Source organism: Bombus fervidus, chromosome 11, assembly GCF_041682495.2.
Source record: "Bombus fervidus isolate BK054 chromosome 11, iyBomFerv1, whole genome shotgun sequence".
Classification (NCBI taxonomy): domain Eukaryota; kingdom Metazoa; phylum Arthropoda; class Insecta; order Hymenoptera; family Apidae; genus Bombus; species Bombus fervidus.
The window spans coordinates 9,645,531-9,665,252 of record NC_091527.1 but is presented as its reverse complement, the minus strand read 5'-3'; the positions used below and the strand labels follow the sequence as shown (position 1 = coordinate 9,665,252).

At 32.0% G+C, this 19,722-nt stretch overlaps 4 protein-coding genes across 6 annotated transcripts; all 4 read right to left on the bottom strand.

Annotated features, from left to right (window-relative positions):
* Nucleotides 1-1,382: 1,382 nt before the first annotated feature.
* Tnpo (transportin 1) lies at nt 1,383-8,939 on the bottom strand. Its single transcript, XM_072012502.1, has 15 exons — nt 8,770-8,939; nt 7,595-7,670; nt 7,323-7,502; nt 6,904-7,252; nt 6,601-6,802; nt 6,125-6,518; nt 5,730-6,041; nt 5,419-5,656; nt 5,037-5,326; nt 4,834-4,932; nt 4,645-4,740; nt 3,514-3,589; nt 2,024-2,198; nt 1,808-1,934; nt 1,383-1,651 (listed from the first exon to the last, which is right to left on the bottom strand). Exons 1-14 carry the CDS (start codon nt 8,872-8,874, stop codon nt 1,827-1,829), a joined length of 2,700 nt encoding a protein of 899 aa, XP_071868603.1. The 5' UTR covers nt 8,875-8,939; the 3' UTR covers nt 1,383-1,651; nt 1,808-1,826.
* A 592-nt stretch (nt 8,940-9,531) lies between these two features.
* On the bottom strand, nt 9,532-12,614 carry LOC139992059 (F-box/WD repeat-containing protein 9). Of its 2 annotated transcripts, XM_072012580.1 has the most exons (8): nt 12,511-12,614; nt 12,289-12,378; nt 11,530-11,689; nt 11,014-11,159; nt 10,706-10,935; nt 10,182-10,428; nt 9,821-10,096; nt 9,532-9,752 (listed from the first exon to the last, which is right to left on the bottom strand). In XM_072012580.1, the coding sequence occupies exons 2-8, from the start codon at nt 12,370-12,372 to the stop codon at nt 9,666-9,668; spliced, it is 1,230 nt and encodes a 409-aa protein (XP_071868681.1). In that variant the 5' UTR covers nt 12,373-12,378; nt 12,511-12,614; the 3' UTR covers nt 9,532-9,665. The 2 variants fall into 2 exon arrangements, with proteins under 2 accessions (XP_071868681.1, XP_071868680.1); XM_072012579.1 differs by having other exon boundaries at nt 12,289-12,532.
* Nucleotides 12,615-12,636: 22 nt separating this feature from the next.
* LOC139992054 (solute carrier family 52, riboflavin transporter, member 3-A) lies at nt 12,637-15,289 on the bottom strand. The gene is made up of 2 exons (XM_072012571.1): nt 14,789-15,289; nt 12,637-14,661 (listed from the first exon to the last, which is right to left on the bottom strand). Exon 2 carries the CDS (start codon nt 14,648-14,650, stop codon nt 13,325-13,327), a length of 1,326 nt encoding a protein of 441 aa, XP_071868672.1. The 5' UTR covers nt 14,651-14,661; nt 14,789-15,289; the 3' UTR covers nt 12,637-13,324.
* A 146-nt stretch (nt 15,290-15,435) lies between these two features.
* LOC139992055 (solute carrier family 52, riboflavin transporter, member 3-A) lies at nt 15,436-17,799 on the bottom strand. 2 transcript variants are annotated; one of them, XM_072012574.1, is made up of 3 exons: nt 17,649-17,799; nt 16,839-17,559; nt 15,436-16,744 (listed from the first exon to the last, which is right to left on the bottom strand). In XM_072012574.1, the coding sequence occupies exons 2-3, from the start codon at nt 17,069-17,071 to the stop codon at nt 15,661-15,663; spliced, it is 1,317 nt and encodes a 438-aa protein (XP_071868675.1). In that variant the 5' UTR covers nt 17,072-17,559; nt 17,649-17,799; the 3' UTR covers nt 15,436-15,660. The 2 variants fall into 2 exon arrangements, with proteins under 2 accessions (XP_071868675.1, XP_071868673.1); XM_072012572.1 differs by lacking the exon at nt 17,649-17,799 and having other exon boundaries at nt 16,839-17,627.
* Nucleotides 17,800-19,722: the final 1,923 nt, after the last annotated feature.

Below are 19,722 nucleotides of genomic sequence, written 5' to 3'. Positions count from 1 at the left end.
GACATTCGATAATATATTTGTTATTATCTTTTACTTATTCATTTTTATCATCAATGCATATAAACGCGTTTCTCACAATTTTAAGATTTTCGTAGTCTCGTTTGACAGCAAAAATAACGACAACAAACGCAATCTCGTCTTTTAATGATAAAAAGTGCTTGCTTTTTGAACTGGCCCAAAAACTGGACTGGAATGACACAGTCAACGCTTGAATTCGAAAAATATCCTACAAACGCAAAAAGAGATAGAAAAATGAAATGGAGATTGGCATGTACACGACGAAAATTTCCCTACATCGCGATAGATTTCACGTCATAGATTCAAAACTCTGTGAATCGTTACCTGCAAATCATATTCAAACTATATTCGCTCCCACGTGTTGCTTTATATAACGATAACCCATTAAGAGGTGATGCGTAAGCAAAAAATTTGAAACACTATAGTGATAACAAAAACTTCCACTCTAAAATGTATTTACCTATTTACACTAAGAGCTAATATGATCTTAATTTAATATTTTTAACAAAAAAATAATCACAAAATAGTCTGTGGATTAAAACATCATATTTGATACATATAATTATATATAATATCTACATACATTCATTTTTTTATATGTAAGTATGTATATATTAATTCATTTTAAATATGTTCCATTCATACATGACGACAAAGTGTCATATAACCTAATATCACAATCAGCAAGGAGAGAATAAAGTAAGCAGAAAAATTTTGGTTCGAAACGAACGGAATGGCACTTTCTCTGCATTTATATTGAGTTTCAACGTATAAAAATACATATTCTCAAAAACCTTCTGTACACTATGAAATTTCTACTAACATACTTCTCTATTTGTTAGTTTTATATCAAATAAGTATTACTACCACCGTCTAAAGCTCTACACAACTCATATAGAATGTAATATCTCTCTATTTTCCTTAAGAAAAAAGAAAATTAATATTTCCTAATATATAGATTTTCGATCACAGTAGTTTAGCAAGCTCTATAACGTGAGATCTATACCCTTCTTTTTGCAGTTCGATTATTTTCTCCTTTTCATTTGTTTTATTTCTTGCTGTTCGCTATTAGTTTCCTCCTCCACGATGATAATTGAGAAGTCAGTTTCGTTTAAGAGCTGGGCTAGTTGATTGCCAGCACTTCGTGTCTCGTTTCAATACGCGAGAATTAAACACTTAACAGTGTTGCACAGCGCTAATGGAAACGGAGTGTACAGCGTGTACGTTTTCACTACGTGAAGGTATCACTTTTGTTTTTTTTGTTTGCAATGCGATTTAGCGTCAAAATTAGGATACCTTTACTGTAAAATGGTCGGTGACCCCAACACAGTTCCTCCCTCCCTCCCGCCCCCCCCCTACCCGCCCACCCACGCGTTACATTTCGGCCCATGACATTTATTTTGTCGTTCTCAATTTTCTTCGTTTCATTCTCACTTTGATTTTTCATTTATACCTCTTGCTGATTGCAGCTTTAATAACGCATATTAATTCCCCCGAGAGCCTGACGATGACCATAACACGGTAACGACAACGATGTTGATGAGAAGAGGCCGTGGTTTCACCCACCCACCCTGAACACCCATTGTTCTGTTTCCCGCCCAACCCCTTTTGGCCTTCCCCTTAAAGCGGCCTTCTGAAAGAGACACAATTACTTCACTTTAATACATACTTACAAAACTGGTACTTAAGTAAGAATCATCCTTTGTCTATGTTGTCAGTCTATGTATATGTGTATATAGAACTGTTTAGAATTCATTTAACACAAGTACAAATTTCGAGATCAACTTACCGCATTTAGGTGGGGCTTCTCAAACGCCATACATATTATGGAGTCTTTCATTGAGTTGTGGTGGGAATTGATCTGAAAATCGTTTCCAATTTTCCACACCAACTTGATTTTTGAACCCATGTAATATCTACAGAAGAACAGATTTTTCAATGTTGTGCAATAAAGCAATTAATCAATTGAAAATAATTTAAGTTGTGATGATTTATTTTGATATACCTTCTCAAACATGTCCTTAAGATCTTCTCTAGGCGTCGCCCAAGAGGCAACAGCATCACAGAAAAAGATGAAATCTTGTACAACTCCTGCTGGATTTACTGTAATCATCTGACACATACCTCTGAATGCAGAATCCTTTTCTTCATTATCTCTTATGCTCCTCAAGGAGGTACACCTAATAAAGTATGTGTGCACATTATGGCGTGAATAATATTAATGAATTAAGAAGGTATATTCATCATAATTAAAGAATGTATGCTAAATATGATAGTGACATTTTTCTATAGTACACATTAGCTTTACTGGATAAATTTATTGTTTGCCTGAACTATTATTGTAATGATAAATCTACCTTCTTTATAATTAAACTGTTTACATTTATAAGAATATGATTATAGCAAAAAATGACAACTAGTCACTTGACATAATGTTCATTCCCACAAGTTATGTAAGTTATACAGGAATAAATCATCTCCATTAATGTGGCAAAATCGTTAGTTTTGGTGAGACCAGTCCTATGTTTGGATTACCTAACGAACGTTACCCTTTTTTATTTTTATGTTTCTATTCTTCAATTTATTGAACAATTTAGAATAAAAAATCCAAACTATTAATCTAAGAAAATAAAAAAATGTTATCTAATCTAACATAAGATAAGATAGAGTTCCTGTATCAGATGTTCTGTACTTTTGTATCTCTTTTTGAAAACATTTAGAAACCTCATCCAAGAACAATTTCTTTAACTCTATGTGAATCATTAAAATATTATTTTAATATGACCGGCATTGTATTAGTACAAGTTTATTAATTAAGGTGTGGTTTACATTTGACAGCATCCCTTTAATTTTAAAGATTTTGATATTACAAAGCAAAGAGACATTAGCAATAGTTGTGATAGCAAGAATATAACTAGGATGTATTTGACAATATTGATGCTGAGTTAATTAACATGCAAAAGGACACTTTTGATTGGAACTACCTGTACACAGTGAAAAATATACTTTAAGAAAGAAAGAATATATGTTTCTAGATTTCAATGCAAGGCAATAATACACAGGCTAAAATATTACACAGATCTAAAAACGTGACAAATGTAAACCTACCCTAGACTCAACTGCTTAAGAGCTGAACTATATAAGAGCCTATAACATACTTGCATGGTGGCAGTAAATCAAGGTAAATATACAAAGTAAATGTAAAAACTACTGCAAAAAACCATTGGGCAAGTTTCACATTATACTTAGGATAAACTGCACCCCTTTTTATCGAGAAATCATATAACGTATTTGTTTATAATATGGAAACAAAATCATGATGGGCTCTCTCTATATATGTATATTATATATGCTACAATATTCTTGCACAAAAGTTCTTAGCAGCCCCTGATGCAATATTACTGAAGAGTCGGGAATAATATATAATAATAAAGTGCTAATAAAAATAGAAGGTAATATAATTAATAGAATATAATAATAAAGAAATTTACACACCACTGTCGGACAAACTGCTGTAACATGGGGGCGACGTCGTGGGGACACACATAACCTAGGCGACCGATCGTTATGGCTACGGTTTCATTTCATTTCGGTAAGTAGACAAGTGAAGTGTAGTGAAGTGACCGGAAACACAAACAATAAGACAAACTGATAGAGAACCAACGATCAACTCAGGCGAATATGTTGTCGTTTATAAACTCCAATTAATTTGTAATTAATCATTTAATCAATAATAATTAATTTAATATTAACAATTAATAGACAGTGGGAACAGAGGTGAACATATGAAATACCGACAATGAACATAGGCAATACCGTGCTATTGTAGCTGCTGAAACAATAATAAAAATTAGATAGCAGCGTGCGAGCCCATGATTTGTAAAAAACCGATATGAATATGATCTCTACCAATAAATGTTAATATAAACAAGTACAACCAAGAAACACAAAAATAAAAATTTTCCTCGTGAATTTAAAAGCCAATTTAAAGTACCGTTGAAACAATATTTGGGGCTTAGATGCAAGCATAGTATATTCAATTGCAGTATATTTCTGCCATATAAAGCCTGCAGGCAATCGCACACCACTAAATCAGGTCCAATATACAAATACTAATAATTTAACCCGCTCATAAAACGTGCAAGCGTGGTCATATAAAACCACTCGAAGTCGTCAGTCTGTGTGGTTATTACCTTTAATAAAATTATTTACGGAAAATGCACCTAAACTTAAATGCCACCGAATGCTGAATCTAATGTGGGGACTTTCTCTGTATATTTGGGAGACTTCTCATTAAACAATCGTTGAATATCCTAATTGCATAAAAACCTTTATACAATATTTGTAATATACAGAACACGTGTACTGCAATGCCTTAAATGAAAAGTTTCCCCTCGTGTGCAGAGCATACTTCTAAGAAAAGGTATTACTTCTACGAGATATAGGTGAACAGTAATAACATAGTCATATTCTTATGATATCCACAAAGAAAAAGAAAAAAAAAAAAAAGAAAAGAAAATATGAAACTTTACTATACATTACCCTCTAACATTTAAAAGTATGCTCCATATACTAAGCTGTGTAGAAAAAACTATATATTTGAAAATATTATACACAGATACTCACCTGTATTTTCTAACAGCGTTTTTGGCGTATTCGGTCTGTTGATTATATCGATAAGCTGGGTCAAAATTAATGGGATATATGCACTTGTATCAGAACCTAAAAAAGAAAAAAGAAAATACATTCATATACATACTCTACCAGAGAGTTTTGCGATATGCTTCAATAGATTACATCTTCAAAGCAGTTTACCGAGTTTTATAGCTATTTCACCGATAGTCCATGTTGCATTATTACATACAGATATAAACTCAGGATTTAAATTCTGTCCAAGTATAGGCATAAATTCCGCTATAAACAAAATCAATAAATGAACATACTGAACTCATATAAACATAATGAACGTTAATAAACGTAAGAAATTTACTATGTAATTACATAACAAAAATACTCACGTATGCACGGTAGAACATGTTGGAAACAGGCCTTTGTAAGGTCCCCTAATAAGGCGAAACTGCTTTGTCTAACTTCAGGCATAACATCTTGCATACACTGATACAGCAGTTGCATTACATTACTGTTCATTACTAAGCGTTCCATATGACAATCCAACCCTTCTGCTAAGCCACTAAGAAGGTCTAATGCAACAATCATAAAATCTTTATCAGGGGCCTCAAATTGTTCTGGACTCTGTGTATTTGCTATGTGTTGATTTAGCGTCTGCTCTACGAGGGATACACACCGCCTATTAAAAAAAAAAAAAAATAAATAAATAAATAAACATAAAGATTTAAATACACTATCAAATCTACAAAGATAGAGGTTAATGAAACCTACCTATACACGGGTTCGCAATAAGGAAGGAAACCAGATCGTAAAGCAGTCGCAATTGAAGAAAGGCATTCTAATAATGGGAAAAGGTCTTTGTCTTCATCTTTTAACACATTCCACTTATTAATGAGTGGTGGCATAAGAAGGTTAATGTAATCTGGTTTATTAAGATGATGTCCTACTGAATCAGCAAGTGTACCAATTGCATCGTACAATATTAAAAGATTTTTATGTTGATATTTTCCTGCATACATAAGAATGATTAGTAAAAAAATAAGCGTTTGTCCAATTTAACGGTAGTGTAAGAGCATATTTACCAAAAGCAAAAACAAGCGTTTCAAGAATAAATCCAAGATAAGGGACTAGTTCTGTACACGCTTCCTCTTCTAACGTTGCAAAAGCAGAACATGCTGCTTCCTGGACACGTTTATTGCCATCAAGTACTCGTTTCAGTAATTCAGTCATTAAAGGTTTCAAATGTGTGTCGTGTGGTTGCGCACAAACCCAATGTGCGTAACGGCTTAATGTCCAGCAAGTTATAGCGCGTACTAGTGCTTTTTTGTCGCTTAAGCAACTAATTAAATAAGGAATTAATTCCGATAAATGTGGAATCATTCCACTCATACAACCTGCAATAGTATATTACGCATTAAATTACGACCTAAACCCATATAAAATGGTGTAATATATTGATGATTGTTATGAAAAGTACCTTCTGCTATAGCCCCCAGTGCTAATATTCCAGACTCTTTGATTACCCAATCTTGGTGGAAAAGCGTTTCTTTCAAAATTGGTACTAGAACTGGTAATAATTCTTCCCTAAATACGTTTGCTAACATATCTAATGCAGCAGCAGAACATTTCCTTAAGTTCCAGTCACTAAGTGATGAATCGTCATCACATCCATCTTCAGCATCTGTGTCTTCTTCATCACAACCTCCGTTTTCGTTTGAGTGCTTGTTCATATTACCATGATGTGAATGGTGTGTTTTTGACTTGGGAAATCTTGGTCTGATATCTTCTTCTCTATCTGGGATCATTTCATCTTCTTCTACATCTCCTTTTAGAAGTATTATATCAATGTCCGAGTATTTCATACCTCTTACCTATGGAATTGTAATGCATTATAAATTTATTAGTTTCCTGTGACATTTGCTTTAAAACTTATTTTATTTTGTGATTACCTACCAATACAGGTACTAAACGAGGTAAATGTGGTGCAAGTGCTTCTTTGCATATTGGTTGCTCAGCTAATGAAAGCCAAAATTCACAGGCTTCTAAAGCGACTCCTTCATCAAGATCCTGGGTCCTCATTAACATATATTCTATTATATTATGCATGTGTGGTATTAATCTATCCATTCGAACTTCAAGCAGCATAACCAAAGCTCTATAAAACCATAAATATGATATCATACAAGATATTGTATATATCTTATATATTATATCAATATACTTTATATATAAAAAAAAGAAAGAATGCAATTATACCTGCATACGTTCTTTCTGACTTCTGGATCATCATCATTAGCTAAATGGAAGAGATTTTCCAGGAAGCTATCTATGTGAATCATCAAAGCCTGTGTACGATTAACAATAAATTGATTAACACAGGCAGTAGCATGTGATCTAATTTTGGGGCTTGAATGTCTAAAAAATTGCAGGAACTTTGGGATTAAAACATTTAATGGTCGATTAAGTGCATCAGAATCTAAAATTTCTGCAGAATCTTCACAGATCTTTTGAAGAGCACCAAATGCACCCTCACAAACATTATAGTCTTGTGAGTCTAACATTTGACAAAGTGCAGGTAGCAACTCCGGCCATCTAGTTAATTCACCTATTAGAAACAAGATTTAGTAATTTTCTGAAGTTATTTGATAGTTATTTCTACTAAATAATAACTATACCTTTAGATGCAATGGTAGTTATTAAAATACCAACAGTTGCACGAATCAGAGGTGATGAATCTCCAACTGCTGATAAACATTCTTGTTTGATGAAATTTGTAACCTCTGGTAAAAACTTATAAAAATGAGCTTTAACGTTATTTTTCAAAATCAGTCCACTTAAAGACCTCGTAGGTTCATCTTAAAAAGGAAAAACAATTGAATTAAAAAACCCATCTTTACAGGTAAAAATTATTAAAGTTTACATCAAAAGTTATATTTGAAATACGTACCCTCTGATGTGAGTTTTGTTAAAACAAAAATAAGATAATTGTTGAAGTCTGGGAATTTGTTTAATTCTTCCAATTTCTAAGAAATATTGATAAGGAAAAGTTATAAGAATAGGTGTACATTAAAGTATAACAATTGACCAATTTTTATAGAAATAAAAAGGAATTGCGTATTTGTATAATCATCGTTTGTTGTAATACTATTACTATTACATAATAAATGTAAAAAGATGTTCTATTTACATTCAATACATTAACACTAAATAAATTGCAACATGCCACACAAAATATGCCACAAATTTTCTATTATATGAATGAACAAATTTATTATAAATATATAAAACTGTTTCAATTATAAAATCTTTGTTCAAAATTTTGATTACATATAAATGTATACATACATATATATGTACATGATACAGTACGAAAAGTGTGTAAAAAAAATCCAAGTTTCTGTTAACATAACATTTATTGTCAGCTGTAATTCCCAACAGATACATTTCACTAACATTCGTTTGTGTATGTCATTCCCAGTCTGTTTAATTAATATTATGGCCGAAACTATATACAAGATTTATCGATTACAGCGTCAAGAAAACAAACTCGTCACCGACAGTAACGGCATTTCCGACGCGCCCCGCGACAGATATCATGTATCGTTAACATATTTCTTGGCGCTTGAGTATAACTCACGTGTTATTCGAGAAAAACCTATCAACTTATGTCGACCTACTCTTACAGAGTCTAATATTAATCGCAGAATGATTTCCTAAAAAGTAATGTGAACGACTACGAAATGGCTTTCCCGATCATAAAAAATCATATTAGTTACAATAAGGTGTCTCAACAGCTTTTCAATCGAACCGTAGACGACAAAAAAGGGGATTCGTGACAGGCTGCGCAAAAGCGCGCCGAACATTTACCCATCTTACATCAAATAGAATATTTCAATAGCCTTGATATCTGTTGAGACCCCCCTCTACGTCTTTTTAATGAAATTTCCAACGCTATTTAAAAGGAGCAGACAATTTTATCGCGACGAAAAGCACGCCCCTTGATTGACCTAGCCGCTTCACTTCGTTACCGCGTCGCGGGTGTACTCACCGGGAACAAAAATCTCTGGGACAAATTTTTTTTCCAAAGCACTAAACGAATTTTGATCAAATATGAAAGGATACTTCTTGCACAGCTCGTTGAGTAGCCGTATCCGGGCTCTGAGACTCCTTGAGGAGCGTCAAGATTTGTCGAAGTCCTTCCTCTTGCGGTTGCCACGCCATTTTCATCGTGTTTTTCAACAGCACCACTGAACGCAGCCAGCCTTCTCTGACCTCACAGATAAACGGAAGCTCCCCACGGTTGCCCCCACCATCACGCCACGAAAGCATTAAGATACCGGCCTGTCACACCAGAATTCTTTAGTTAATTTTCTCTAGGTTGTACTGTCAGGCCCGCGATTAATTGTTCAGGATAATTAGGTGGATATTTAACATCGTTTCGTAACGATATTCCATTTTCGGTTAATTCATCCAGATAGACAATTGAACGTTTTTGGTACTTAGCAGACGAGCTCTTCCGGCGACAGCAACGACATCGATCGGCCTCCTGTTTCGATTTGTATTAAGCTATGCAACATTTTTCAAATTTAACGTTATTTCGTGGGACGTATGATATTGGCCGTTAATGATTTAAAAGATTGAAATCGTTGATGGTACGAGATATTTGTTTCTTAAGCCAATCTCGAAAGAATTAAGAATTAGGAATAATTACACTACTGTTTAGCGGCTAAATTTCAAATGTAGAAAGACACGCTATTTATGGTAGCGTGTATTTTAATGATCTGTTGAGTTTAACTGATCAATTATAATGATACAATATGTTTACTTTTTTATTCTATGATATATTTTAAAGTAAAGTAAACATATAGGAGAAAAAGCAAAAACTATAGCAAAGCATTTATTAAATTTTATCATGTATACATATATATTTTTATAATTTCATTCGTTTATTAAAATTTGTAAGATATATACCATAAAAAAGCGAAATGCTTATAGAAATCATTAATTTATCGACATATTTATGCATATTGGATTTGCGATCTCGGTCTCCAGATTTCAATTCCCTCTGTACCAGAAACTGCGAGAACGTCATTTAAATAATCCGTCTACAAGATAACAAAAATTAAATTTATATAATTAAACTTCATAAAAATCTTTATTTTGAGCTACTCACACTAGCTATTTCACCATAACTAGACTTTAAGGTAGTGAGATGTTGTGGAGGATCAGTAGGACTGGAAATTCGAACCGTTTGGTCCATAGAACTCGTGATCAAACATCCAGGTGTAAAATGAACACCATTGATACCTTTTTTATGTTCAGTGGTGTAACATTTGACACGTTTAAAATCGTTTCTTGGATCAAGTACATGCAGTTTTGCACTACCATCTCCTACATAAATCATGTCCCGTTGCATGCACATACTCATAGGGAATGATTCCTGGGAAATCTAGAAAACATTCGTTTTGAATTATGCAAATCTTGTAGAACATTTTTGTAGAACATTTTATCGTTTTATTCTTTAACATTTTTACCGTGACATTTTTCATAATTCTTCCTGCTCTTTGATCCCATATAGACACTGTCCTGTCCTCACTAGCCGATAGAATAAAGTGAGAACTCATAGCCAGTTTAATGACAGCTCTTTTATGTGGTTGGTAATTTATAATGGGTTTGCATAATCTTGAATCAAACACTAATATAGTTTTACAAAATGATCCTGTAGCAAAAAGACCTAACTCTGGGCATGATGCAACACACAATAAAGCACCTCCGACGATCCTAAAAAATTAATAACGTTTCTATAGGAAACTCTATTTTATGAAAATGATGCAGTACTTTGCGCAGTCACTTCTGGCAGAGCGAGTGAAAGCAGAGTCTTTTACTTGATAGCATTTTTCAAAATACCTTAAAAAAGTTATGTTTGCAATTTAACACTATTTTTGTTGAATGTACTTTAACGTCTAACTATCTCTTATGAACAAAGATATTCGTGCCTTCCTCGCTCGGCCTTCCCATAACGAGAGCAGCGAAAATGACCAGCTTGGTTTTCATGTACATCTCATAAGTTTTGAAGTGAGCAAGACCGGTGCTAGTAAGCGTCCATGCTTTAACACTCTGATCCCAGCTGCAACTATAGACTGTATTATCTATTGCTGCTAGATCCCAAATCCATCCATTATGAGCAAAGTCTATACTCGTGTAACTTTCTCTCTCGTTTTCTTTTGTAGAAAGCTTCCAACACACTAAGGATCGATCTCTAGCTCCTGATATACAAATATTTCCACCCTGTGTACACATATTAATGTATTATAAAATTATAAAGGCATAACATTGAATGATCATTACTTAAAATATTATACTAGCCTGCATTAATAACAAGCCATCGATAGTACTGTATTGCACATTATTAAGTGATAACTTCTCCATAGTGACATTTTCTTTTCTCCATAATGATGTTTGTTTTTCCAATGCAACACATGATAACTTCCAAAACAGTTCATCATCTTCAACTTAAAAGAAAAAAAATATATATATATATATTGTTTCAATTTGGAAGATATAAATAATTGTCAGCAAACATTATTAATATGTAAGAAAATAAATTTTAAGTAGAAAGTTAAATGCAATGTTGTTAAATATTAATATAGCTTTCCATAAATTTTTGTAAATCATATTTTCCCATGTTAACTAAAATATGATTACTTGCAAACCAGTCTCATTATAAAATGTAGTATGTGAAAATTTGATTCTAAGTGAATGTTTTTTATCGTGAAAAATGTAAACTAAAACTAATTATTGGATACAGTAATAGATGGTGTTTTATTTATTTACAGAATGATTGGTTGTGCAAGGCGCAAGGTGCTATCAATTTGAGCTAACCAGGAGGCAAGACTGGGTAACCAGTATCTGGCCAAATCTTAGTAATCCTCACTTTCCACAGTGAGTTGTCATTTAAAATTTGATGAAATTGTTTGCACACTAAACTCAAGCCATGTACTAATGTAGATGCATCTAGGAAGGAACAGATGTGAAGAAATATCTGAAATATAACAACGAAAATATATTAATTACTATTAGAAAACACACATAATTTTCACTGAGGACCCATTTAAATGTAGTTTTATGTTCATATATAACATCACAGTCGGATTTTTAAATATGCTGTGCAAAGTATTTAAAAATGGCATTTAAAAATGGCGTCCACGATTTACTAATGTTTCGATAAAATTTTTCAACGTTCCATTTATTTTTTAAAGTAGATCGTTACAGATCGCTGCTAAACGAGTTTATTCAGCTTTCTACTCTTACTTGAGGTATATATCTCCCATCATGTTTATTTACGACATTCAAATGTACTTAAATAACACCCATTTCATTGTTTGTAAACAGTCGATATACATAGCATGCAATATTCTTTACAAGTTATTGCATTATATTAATCAAATATATTCGTTAAAATATATGCAAACAACTGTTACTCTATAAATATTATTAAAAAAATAAAATTTTTTCAATTATTTCAAGTAATACTAACTTTTAACGTATATACATGCTTTTTAGAATACACATTTCTTTGACTAATCAAAAGTACGTACGTATAATATTTATATTTTATGTATAATATTTATCTATACAAACCTCGACTGGAAGATCTGATAGAGATAATTGATGGTTCGTTTGATCGGTATCAATTCGAGTACAACTCTCATTTTCATCGCACATTTTAGTCTAGAAAAGCCAGTGTTGAACGTTACGCTTTTAAAAAATATCATTCGATCTACTGTTAAACGTTCTAGTGATTCAGCTCGTAATAACAAAAAATAAACGTAATGGTTGCTTTTTACTGACGTTATTATTTACCGTTTTGGTTTCGTGCACGACACAGCCTTACTTGAGTGCGCATGACTCACTTATCACCTCCATTTTCGTTCATTTCACAACTATCTCCCAAGAGCAGGGCTGGCAACGTATATTGACAAGTTTAAATTACTTTTACGTTGATTTTATTATACTTACAAATTACTACAAATCGCTATATATAAAATTGCACAACGTTTACATATCGCTTGCACATGTTTCGTATAAAAGAAGCATTTCTCTGAATTAATATAATATTTATTAACAATCAATTGACAATCATTAAATTTTAAAATACAATTGTAAACATTTGTTTTTACTTGTTTAAAAAAATATATCAATTCTTATATATTATAAACAATTATGATGTATAAATATAATGATTTTTCTTCACGAAGATATAATTCGAAACCAGTTGAATATATGTATATGTATAAGTACATATATGGCAATTGGGAGGCAATACTTGAGATAAAGGAAATTGGTTATTTATATACTTTTTATATCTAATTTTATTAAGATTCATTCATCATTTGTACAGTTGCTTTGTATTATTCATTTGTTTATATCTTTTAATTTGTAAATGCAGGCACATGTACAATTATAAAAATATCTTTATAAATGTAAATTTATATGCTCTATTGTTTTCCTTGTTCAAAGCTACGCTGATAAAGATAATTATTGTTACACTTTTATATATGCATAAATCAATTAAATACATGTCTCAATGAATGTATTATTATAATAAATATCACTCTGTATATACAGCATATGAAAATAGATATAAGATATCACACTGACAATATCAATTTTCAATTTATGCACAATCATCATGCATTTCAAAGTAATTTGTAAAGTTAATTGTTATAAATGAAAATATTGCACCACTTGCAGATCCTATTTGCATAATTACACCTGCTTTAAAGAGTATATTGGGCAATACTGTAGTTCTAAATACTGATACAATGATTAATTTTAAATAAGAAGTAAGTCCTATCAAAATCACCCATGATATAATAACTAGAAAAATGCCAAGTTTTGTTGCTTGTAATGGTGGAGATGGAGACATTAATGCTAAATATGTAACAAAACTTCCAATGATTAAACATATTATAGATAAGAAATTAATAACTTTTACATTTGATACCTTCAACCAGAATGCTAATAAACACACAAATGGATTTGCAAATTGAGCAAAAGTGATTGATAATTTGTATGCTATACTTCCATATGGTAAACAAGAGTAAGATTGTATGCTAGGGAAGAAACCATTACTTAAAAAGCAGAAAATACCAAGCAATGTAAATAAATAATTTTGTGTCTGTTTAGTCAGATGCTTGTCATTATCTATCAAATAATGGTTCACTTTTTGTGTGCCATTAAGATAATAATCATGAGAAACATTTGATTGTTTCTCATTTAATACTATGCTGCTAGTATTATGAAATTGTTTTGTGTTTTGAACATCCAAAAAATATTCTAAAATAGCAAAAGCAGTTAAAGATAGAAATAAAATAATAAAAATGAAAAGAAAATACACATTTGGGGGAAAGTATAGATCAAAAGAATGTGGAGATTCTGTGTTACTATTATTCTTAAGAATTGCACATTCTAAAGTATCTCCAATTCCCTGGATTAAAGCAATAACACTTGGTAGTACACCACTTAATCCTTCTCCTATAAAGTAGGATGTTAAACATCTTTCATTAAAATTTCGAAAATATGGCATAAATAATACAGAACTAAAGCAACCTACTAGGGCATTGAAAAATGTTAGAACATATAGTACCAAACAGTATTCATCACCAGCAATAATTATTTTCTCCGAATAAAAGAAGCTTAGAAGTCCCATTGCCGCTGTTCCTGATACCAATAAACATAGTATCAACCAAGGTTCATTTAGTTTACATTGAAAGTATTGCAAGATTGCATAAAGTAAAGGTCCAAAATTTGCAGCTTGTATTGCTAATACTAGATAAGCTGGTAATGTCCAACCTTCAGGAGAAGAATTGATAAGCACTGGTATTTGAATAAATATTCCATTAATACCAATCCAAGTAGATATGCCAAATAATATTATAAGAAAATGCACGATATAAGTTTCTTTGTAGCATCTATTTGAGACTTGTGCAATATCTGTCATTTTGCCATTTACTGTAAGAAAAAGTAAATTTTTATATATCCCTGTATAACATCCTTGTATAATGAACAAAACATTAGTAATTTAGTAGTATTAACCATCATATAATCCTTTTTCATAATATTTCCCTAATATTCTCACCTAATTATTTTGTTAATTCTTCAAATATAACAACTGAAATAAAATATTTTCACTAAGAATCTCACTTTATATTATATATGATTATAAAACTATTTTAAAAAGTACCCGATTGTTAATCAAGATTGTACAGCATTGGATATATTCATGTCAGAGAAACTGATATGATGAAGTCATGAGATGTTTGGCTTCAGGTCTTTCTTAATCCATACAATAAAATTTATCAGATAAAATATAAAATTTGAACGATCATACCTCTTTCAATTGACTTAATGATAATCAAACGTTCTATGAAGTACATTTTAATATCCGAGAGTATTAGATCATATATCATCATAAAACATACATTGTACATTTTTGTAGTAAAATTAATAGCATTCATTGTGACATGTTTTTATATAGACAAATATATTATAATAAATATATTATAATTGCACATTCTATATATAAAGCAATTTTATTTAAATATATAGAGCTATATTTTAAGTACATTTAAATCTTGTACATTTATGTGAATCAAGCTCAGAATAGAGATAAAAATTCATTTTAGCTATTTGTCTTAAATCATTTGTTTCATAAAAATTTATATCCTTGATACTTTACAGCTTAGAGTATAAGCAGGTTTAATACTAGTAATGTATAAAATCAACTTTGAAATTACAATTGTGTTTATTTAACATCAGAATTATAAAATCTGAACTAATTCCTACTTGTGTAAATTAACTAGTTCCACCCCCTAGATTTATAAGACTAAAAAATGATAAGACCCTGCTCTTTCATGTATAACAGCATAAGTAACAAGAACTAAGAAATATATTTTGTTTTCTTAATTAATTTTATACTATTTTCTCTAATAAAATTATTTATAGTAAACGTTAATGTACTGAAGTCATTGAACATGGTGAATAAGAATGGAATAATTTTGCATGATTAACTAAAACAAATGTTATTATTGCTCCTACTAATGATCCAACTTGAGTTGCAACACCAGTGTAATATAGACCCCTACCAGGATCAGGTCTAAATAATGTTGTGATACCCAATTTTATAAATCCTATTAAACCACTAATTAATATCCAAGATATGACTACTAGAAATTCACCCACCAAACTATATTGTAGAGGTGGTGTAGGAGATTCAATAGCTAAGAAGCAAACAAAACCAGAAAGTGCTATAAGAATAACCATCAGGCCAGACAAAAAACTCACTTTTGGTATTTTAATAACAAAACCTAGACACATTGCCAATGGACCAGCCATTGATGACAATGTAACAGTTAAATGATATGCAACATTTCCATATGGTAAACAGGAATATGATTGAATACTTGGTAATGTACCATTACCTAAGAAACAAACCACTGCCATCATAACTAATAAATACGAATACACTTGTTTAGACATTGTCCAACCAGAATTGGTTTTATAACTAGGAGGTGCTCTTGTATCTGTTGGCAATGTTTCCATGCTTGCTGGATGTTTCACACGTTCTCCAATGGCAATAGACAAATTGTTCAGTCCCAAGAAAGCCAAGTAACACAAAAACAACAAAGTACCAATAAAAATAAAGAAAGTCTGACTTGAAAATCGGGGTTCTGGATAATAAGGTGTGAGTTCTACATGAGTAGACCCAGCTTTAGTACTATTCAAACATTCTGGGTTTCCACCAACACCTTGGATTAATGCCACTACACTTGGCACAAATCCGCTAAGTCCTTCTCCTACAAGATAGGACACTAAATAAATTTCTCTATAGTTCCTCATGTATGGCATGAAAAGAACTGAACTGGTACATCCAACAATTGCAGTTACAAACATCAATGACAACAAAGCAGTGGAATGCTCATTGCCAAATATTACCGTTCTTTTATTATATACAAAAGCTAATATAATAGTAGATAGTGCTCCTGCTGCTAGGAGGACATAGGTAATGTATTTATCACATGCCCATTTACTATATCTAAAACAGAAAAATATATATATATACATATATTTAGTGAGCTGTAGTATTCATATATTATAAACTGGAAATATTATTTTTAATATATACATACTTTATATATAATGTATATAGTATTGGTCCCAAGTTGGCAAATTGTACTAGCATGACCATATGAGCTGGAAGACTCCATCCTTCCGGAGCACTGTTCACAAGAAGTGGTAGTTGAACATATATACCATTCACACCAATCCATGCACCAAGACCAAACATCAGTGCAAGTAGATCAACTAACAACCTTCTGTTACTTAATTTTTGGCTCAACATGTTCTGTGTTTTGTTATTCATCAACAGTGGGTCTAAATAGGTCAAATGACCTTGCTGATGAATTTTTTGCTCTTGTACTGCCGTTTTTAATTTGTTTTTTTTTTAAATTAGTTAATTTTTTGATAGAAAATGTGCATACACAGCATATGGGAGTAGAACTGTTTTTTCTTATGTTCAAAGTTTTAAAATTGCAAAATATAACCTCTAGAAAACTCTTATCTTTATCTTATTAATTAAGATAATATATCAAGTATGAGAAGAATAATTCATTCGATGTCTTAGTTGATAATGACTTTAAAAGACACTTTTATTTAATACTATTTCGGTATTGAGACAGGCAACTCGTTGTATTACGACGATCATCACATCCAAAGAGATTTTCTTTTAAAATAAAAATTTTTTAAAATTAAGTAACAAATTTCTCACGTCATGAAAGATCACTTGAACGTCATCAAAGAACACATTTTTTTCAAGACATTTTTCTTCTTTCTTCTTGTGAAAAACATAACCTTACAATAACAAACAAACGTTACAGCCACGACGACAGGAACTGAATCAATTCGGTGCTCGCTAGGTGCGTATGTATGTATATAGTTACTTTTAACTTTTCTGCGACTGCGTGTAGAAAATTGTTGGAAAAAATTAATGATCCAAAGATACAGTTTGGTGGCGATTATAACATGATAAAATTGTGATACGATAATCTGTATATCGCCACGGTCGCAACACGACTGTCGTCTTTACTGATTAATGGTTGATTTTAATAATTATATAATATAATTATGTAATAAATAATTATCCACTTTTACTATCATAGTTATGGATAAATGGTTAGATATACAGTATAATTTAAAAACGATATCAATTCTCACATTTTCTTTTAACTATGTTCCGTTGACTTTGATAACTCGTATTAATGAATAATAATTAAAATCCTCCTGATGTTTTCTGTGGGCGAGAGGGAGGCACTAGGATGCGATAGCGCAGAGTTTATTTCTTAAAAAGATAACCAAATTCATTTTTTGAACTTTTTCCCAGAAATTGTGCAGTTCATGGTACAATATGTCTATTTCTGATTTGATTCTGTCATGGAATGTAATTGATTTTGGTTGGAACATTTTGATTGATATCTTCTGTTATATTATTTTTACGAAAATTGATATCATCCTAAATTGTCTAATATAGAATGCGAACGGATGAAGTACAAGAGAACGTAAGTGTTTTAAAGCAAAAAGCAAGTAACTACAGATGTCCATGCAATTGTAATAACAGTAGTTTGTAAGACTGCTTATCATAAAGATTAATACTTAAATCGTAGATGGAGAGGTTGAACGAAATAAATACCACCATCAGTTGAATATAGCAAGAACTTTATAAAAGACGAGGCAGACTCACAGATGGTTTAAGTACATTAGTATATGTCTCAAAACTCTGAGAAACGTATGACGGTTTTGCATTCGCATTTTTTTTTTATTCTTTTTTTCTTTTTTTTTTTTGTATCTTTTTTCTCTCAAATAGATCACACGCATGAAAAAGGTTGTTGCGTAAAGAGGTGTGTTTACATCGTGCGTAAAAAGTACGAACATACATCAATCGAAAAAGAGTCGTTAGACAAGGATAAAAGCTGAAAAAGGAAACGCTCGACTAGATCGTTCGATGAACTCCCTCGATTCGTCGTGTTACGGAATATCACCAAAAATTAATATATATATATTTAAGGTGTACTTTTTTCTTTATGTGCAATTATAACGACCGAAAGCTTCCGACGTTGTCATAAAAAATACAAATCCAAATGGTCGTTGATCGTTTTGCAAGTCATTCGCCATTTATCATTTGTCAATTATTATCTTATTTTTGAACAAAATTATTACAGTGGCAATATACGACAAGGTTCGATGCTGACGAGCAACTTTTATCGTTGCGATCTCGCTGTAATTATATGTTTTTCTTTGTTTTCTCAGTTAAAAACAACGCAGACAGATATACTATCGCAGCGATATCGCAACGACAAGAGTCGCTCGTTTGCACCTGGTCTAACGACGCGAGGATAACAGTGCGAAAAGTATCGGCACGTAACACGAAGGAGAGAGTTTCGTCGTTAAGAAAAAACGTGACTTTCGCTCCCGTTGAAGGAGCACCAGGAAAAATATATCGTTCAACTGACTGTAAGAAAAATTATTTCGAGTAAAGTAACTCGCATCGCAGGCGATCGTAGTTCGTGAACTAACAACATGTGAGCGGCCCTTTCCGCGAAAATGAACTAGGGAATTGATATTGTTTTATGGTGTCATCATCCGTCAGCGCGCTACGATGTTCTCACATGTAACTGCAAGGTTTCATTTACATAGAATTTTAAGAAGTGTATGAAAAATCGGCTCTTTGGTGTTTCGATAAGAAATTTTGTTTATCATTCACTATCGTTTCTTCAATCGGGTTATGGAGCGTTCTTTCAATGATACGGAAAAATATCGCTTTATAGACTTCGACAGAAAAGAGAAGGAAAGATAGTCAGCAGAGTGTTTTAACATAAAAGGTAAAAAGTTCCAGGGAAACTAATCAAAGTTTAGGAAATGAAGCGGCAATTTGAAGGGAAAGGCATCGCGAGGTATATGTTCTATCGCGTTCCTCGTAAATATCATCAGGTCCCAGTCATAATAAGTTCTACGAATTCT